This window comes from Acomys russatus, chromosome 24 (genome assembly GCF_903995435.1).
Source record: "Acomys russatus chromosome 24, mAcoRus1.1, whole genome shotgun sequence".
Taxonomy (NCBI): Eukaryota; Metazoa; Chordata; class Mammalia; order Rodentia; family Muridae; genus Acomys; species Acomys russatus.
This window is the reverse complement of record NC_067160.1, coordinates 20,331,404-20,337,403: the sequence shown is the minus strand read 5'-3', so window position 1 is coordinate 20,337,403 and position 6,000 is coordinate 20,331,404. Positions and strand designations below refer to the sequence as shown.

At 40.6% G+C, this 6,000-nt stretch overlaps 1 protein-coding gene across 7 annotated transcripts in view; it reads right to left on the bottom strand.

The window, feature by feature from the left end:
- Nucleotides 1-845: 845 nt before the first annotated feature.
- The window catches only part of LOC127207716 (sodium channel protein type 1 subunit alpha), a 278,089-nt gene continuing 272,934 nt past the window's right edge, over nucleotides 846-6,000 (bottom strand). For all 7 annotated transcript variants that reach the window (XM_051167150.1, XM_051167144.1, XM_051167146.1 and 4 more), the window contains 2 exons: nucleotides 4,676-4,946; nucleotides 846-2,423 (listed from right to left, as the gene is read on the bottom strand). In XM_051167150.1, the coding sequence (XP_051023107.1) occupies nucleotides 1,246-2,423; nucleotides 4,676-4,946 (1,449 nt within the window). In that variant the 3' untranslated portion in view covers nucleotides 846-1,245. The remainder of the gene's footprint in view (nucleotides 2,424-4,675; nucleotides 4,947-6,000) is intronic.

The window sequence follows — 6,000 nt, the reverse complement described above, 5'->3', positions numbered from 1 at the left end:
TCCTTGACTTAGCCACTGACCTATGGTTTCTCGCGGATGAGATTCTGAGTGGTGGGAGAAACTAGATACTGCAACATGGTAATATCAACATGCATTGACAGCATCCACACTACCTATAATGGTACAGAATACAGTATATTACCTGTGGAAAGCTTGCACTCTACATTTCTTGTGGTACATATTTGATGCAATAAATACTGTGCTTAGGTCATTATTTGTTTGCTCAAACGTGCACCACAGAGTAAAATGACTATTTACATAATAAATAGCATTTCATTAACACATACAGTGTCAACCTCGCTGAGAGCTGAAGATGGCTAAACAAAGTGCAGGATTAAGCGGGAATTTATAAAGGGGACTTTTGGTCAATTCACTCTTCCAGGATTGGGGTAGGGAGTCCTGGCCATTACTTAGAGACTTTTAAGAGACAATGAACAGAAACAACATGACTCCAGACACTTGAATGAAGTTTGCACCTACTAAGACTTAATGACGTAGCCAAGCAATCTCCTTGGACTAAGGGCTCGATTTGACAAAACCAACTCAGCAAAGCCCATGATCTGATGGTCACCTCAGTACCTCCTCCTGCCCCCCAGAAACACAGATGACATAGAACTGTTGAAGAACTGCCTTTGCTTTCCTCATGACTTAGTCTCATGCATGATCCTAAGGTGCAGCATGCCTTCATGCAATACCACATCTTTGGGCAGATGGGAGGGCCATATGGATGTCAGTACGCCCAGGTGACACACCTGGAAAAGAGTTCCTTTAGTCAATTTCCCAACAGAAACCCTGTTTACAAAAATAGTCACATGTAACAAACAACATATGGATTAAAAAAAAAAAAAAAAGATGAACCCACTAACAGAGTTTGTAAAAAACGTGACAAATATGGCAGTTGAAATGCAAACGGTGGATACAGTTACTACACTAAAGTGTTTCACGTTAACCCCCAAATTAGCTCTGCACCCCTTTAGACTGGTCCCTACAGTTTGCATAGCCATTTGTCTCTTGTCTTCAGCAGTGTCAGCTGGTAGTGAGAATAGCAACCTCCTATCGAGGTTGTCTCCCCTTCATACAGAGTCACAGAGTTTGCTGACAAGGGGGTCACTGTCTTATTGAGGCACTGACCTTAAAGTGAATTTGTGTAAAAACAGTCAGTTTGGCATTGACCTCCTAAAGGAGTCCTTTTGACTTCACCCTCACAGGCTGTAAACAATTTGTCACCGAATTTATTATTTTTGTTCATTTCCCTTTAGCTTTTTCATCTTTTCCTTCCTGCTCGTGTTTTTCCACAATTGGCTTTGTCACCCGATCATAGGAGGGCGGACAAGCTGCAGTGGACATTGTCAGGTCAGTTTTCTCTGTAATAGAGTTTTCATTTATCCTGTCAATGATCATGTCTTCTTTTACAAGAAGATTAGCCCCACCTTTGAGTTTGTTCTTATTGTATGTAAATGAAGCTTGTTTTACTGTCCGCTTCAAAAGGTGGCGCCTATAAGCACGCTGAATGATAACAGCTGATACCTCCTCTTGTTTTCGCTTTAAAGTAGTCGTGATTGGCTGATACGAGACTTTGGAGGGGTTGGAAGCCATGAACCGCTCTTCCATCTGGATTCGAAGGGCATCCATCTCTCCGCTCTCACCCAAGACCCGCTTTGTAAAAGCGAATAGGATGTCCAGGCAGTGGATGCGGTCTCCACTCACCATGGGCAGGTCCATGGCGATGAGCTGAAGTTTGTTTGGTTGTGGCAAATTGAGAGGAGGTTCAAGAGCAGCTGCAAACTGAGATAATTTTTCAAATTCCATGAACTGAGTGGCGTCAGGGTCGAACTTCTCCCAGACCTCGTAGAACATCTCAAAGTCGTCCTCACTCAGGGGCTCTGCACTTTCTTCAGTGGCAACGCTAAAGTTCTCCAGGATGACCGCGATGTACATGTTCACCACAACCAGGAAGGATATGATGATGTAGCTGACAAAAAAGAAAATCCCCACGGATGGATTTCCGCAGTCTCCCTTCACTGGGCTTCCAGGGTTAACTTTATTAGGGTCACAGTCCGGAGGTCCACTATTTAGTATAGGGGCCAGCAGTCCATCCCAGCCTGCGGAGGTGGTGATTTGAAACAGGCATATCATGCTGTTGCCGAAGGTCTCAAAGTTGAACATGTCATCAATCCCAACTTCCCTCTTAACGTAGGCAAAGTTGGACATCCCAAAGATGGCATAGATGAACATGACCAGGAAAAGCAGGAGGCCGATGTTGAACAGCGCAGGAAGGGACATCATCAGAGCAAAGAGCAGGGTGCGGATGCCCTTGGCACCTTTGATCAGGCGTAGGATTCGGCCAATCCTGGCCAGGCGGATGACTCGGAACAGGGTAGGGGACACAAAATACTTCTCGATCAGCTCCGCGAGAAACATTCCTGTGAGAAAATAATTAGAATATTAATCAGTGAAGAAGTCATACATTAAAATTTGACTTATTAAAGTTCCAAGGTGAAATTTAGAGTATTGAGATTCAATTGCGTAATGTTGGTTATGGCGCATACATAATTCAATCATCTTTCAGTATCTGCAGCAGGTTTGCCCCAGGATACAGCTGACCTCCCTAGACATCAACATCCAAGGATCTAAAGCCTCCCATATCACATATGGCATCGCATTTCATATAACCTGTCTACACCCTCCTGAGGGTTTTTAACTACATTTCAAGTGTTTATCATTTAAAATTGTAAACACCACTTAAAGAGTTGCTCAGCTTATTATATAGAAAACAACAGCAAGGGAATGTCTATGGATGGTCAGCAGAGGGGCAGTCCTTAAAATTACTTATTATCTGTGTTCGAGTTTGTGAACACTGAATTCATACTCACAGAAGACTGAATGTATACAGAATTATACAATGTATAATATAGACCGACCTTAATTTTGACTCAGCGTTAAGTTAAAATAGAAAAATCACGGTACTGGCTTTTTCTGAGGTGTTGATATGCTATAGTTAATTTAAAATCTCGTCAGAAATAAAACTAAAGTTTGCTTCCATTATAACGATACAAGTACAAATTTATATGGATATGATGATTTTCTCTAAACTATTTTTTTCACACCCCATAATCATAAATCATGGAGTGTTTAGTACTGTTTTCATCTTCCTATAAACTTGATGCTTCCCTGTGTCTCAAACCAAATATTCGTACGATATTGTCTATGTATGTGCCTGGTATTTATAAAGGCTGATGCTCTTTTGGTCTCCTGTAGCATCTCAAATTTAAAATTTTTACAGCTTCTTTCTCCCTGTGATTTTTTTTTTTTTTTTAGTTTTTTTGTTTTTTGGTGCATGTTTGTTCATGTGGTATGCATGTGTGTATGCACTTGTGCGTGTGTGTGTGTGTGTGTGTGTGTGTGTGTGTGTGTATGTTTGTGTGTGTGTGTGTTACTGAGGCAGGGTCTGAACACAGAGCTCTCTGGTATGGATAGACTAGCTAGCTAGATAATTGGAGGGAGATCCAAGAGCCTTCTCAGGGCTAAAGTTATATGTGGGGTGTCACACCTGACCAGAATTTTGATGGGTGCTTGGAGGTCCGATCTCTAGTTCTTCGACCTGCATAGCAAGTGTTCTACATGCAGGATATTTCTCAGCCCTTCCCTCTGCCTTTTAGATAAAGACTCCACTAAAGAGTACTTCCAACACACACACACACACACAGCCCACCCAAACAAAAAATAATAATAGTAATAATAATAATAATCAAAGAAACCCAACCAAGCAAACAAACAAAAAAAACCCAAAATGCTTTTAACTACCAAGGCCTCATTCCCTGTCTTCTCTGTCTCTTTTGACATGATGTTTACATGATTATAACCACTGATTAGTTTCAAGAATATGACTAAGGAAGAGATGTCCCATGCTGCCAGTTTCCTTCTAGAAACATTGCAATTTTCTATATGACGACCACAAGAAACTACTGTTAGTCTTTGTTAACACTTGAGTTTTGGTGGCTTGTTTCCCTTTTTCTATGATCTTGTATCCATGCTCCACTCTGTTTACTGGCGACCCCATACCTACATTTCTAATGCAATGTCTTTCCTAGCCCTCAGACCCTTGCATCAGAATCATCTAGACCCGTGATTTTCAACTGCTTCCAAATGCTGAGAACCTTTGATAAAGTTTCTCATATTGTGCTGACCCCCAGCTATAAAATTATTTCTACTGCTACTTCATAGCTGTAATTTTGCTACTTTTATGAATCATAATGCAAATATTTGTGATTTTTGTTGGTCTTGGTTGACCCCTGTGAAAGGGCCATTCAATGCCCAAAGGTTTACAACCCACAAATTGAGAACTGCTGATCTAGAAAACATATAGACTATCCAATCTCAACTATCTAAAAGCTCTTTTTATTTAGGTTTGCAGCACAGATATATATAGGACAATCTATCTCAATAAAGGAGATTTTAATAATTTACAAATACATAATTAGTGTATTAAATAGATACAATGGGGGTACAATAATGTTATGAGTTAGAAGCCTAGTTTTAGAAGAAAAATAAATACATCTCAAAGCCACGTATCAACATAGTCACTTTGAATGGTGAGGTGGCCTCCATTCTAAATCTGTGGTTCCGACTCCCACCCTTATCAGGTGGAATTGGTCAGACTGTGCCCAGATCTTACCTACAATGGAGAGAATGACAACCACAAAATCGAAAATATTCCATCCAATGGTGAAATAGTAATGGCGGAGGGAGATGAGCTTGAGCACACACTCGCCAGTGAATAGCACAATGAATACCAGGTTGATGCGTGACAGAATACCAGTCACGTGGTCACTCTGGTCATCTGTTTCCACCATCATGGTGACCATGTTCAGACAGATGAGGATCATGATGCTGATGTCAAAGACTTGTCTGGTTACAAAGTCAAAGACCATCCCTTGAAATTTGTTCTGCAGAGAAACAAAGACACTTTCAGGAATGGGGGAGGTTCCTGGTAGACACAGCATGTACGTTAAGTTCTTCCTATATTACCCACTTTCTAGTATTGTACCTACCTATTGGCACAACTATTTGCAAAATATGACTTGTAGTGCATTTTATATAGTTATTTAAATTGTTTTTTTTAATCATGTGTATTCCCGAGAACATCAATCCCTTGCTGAACTGTTTCTCCCTATACACTCTGTACAGAAACACACACTGGATTTTAACACATCAAGGTTACAGGAACCTGAAAAAACCTATATGATTTGGTGTTACCAAACTTAAGCTGTACTGGCTGCAGTACTTTCCAGTGATCAGTTAGACCATGTGGCCATTTAAAAATGTACTAAATATTAATATTACATTTGCTTTATTCCTAGAGAATTATCAAAGGGGCCTTGTGACTTCAAGGATGCATCTGAAACATCATACATTAATTTGTCCCCAGCGAGTGGTCCTTGTCAGTATTGTCAGACACACAATGATGTGTCCTTACAGGGGTAATCAGACTAGAAAGGCATTCCTTTTTATTTTGTAACAAGGTGAACAGATGCACTTTATGGTTCTGATCCCGAGCCAGCTGTAGTGTAGACCCAGCAAGACACTGGCTGCTTATTTCTTCGGGTCACTGTATCCTAAAGATATTTTACTACCAATATTTTTGCTCTTGTGCAGTGCTACTTCTCAATGAGGAAAATATTGTCATTAAGAAAGTAATGCTTGAGCCGGCCAGTGGCACTGCAGGCATGCCCTTAATCCCAGCGCTTGGGAGGCAGAGGCAGGAGGATCTCTGAGTTTAAGGCCAGCCTAGTCTAAAGAGTGAGTTCCAGGCAGCAAAGCCTACAGAGAGAAACCCTGTCTGAAACAAATAAACAAACAAGCATGGCTAATACACTAGGAATGTTTATTAAGATTCTATTCTGTAATTCATCCTTGGAAATATTTTAAGCTTAAAGATCACTGTCATAAAATCACCATAATTCTCTAGAGTTTATAGAATACTTCCTGGAAATATGAGAA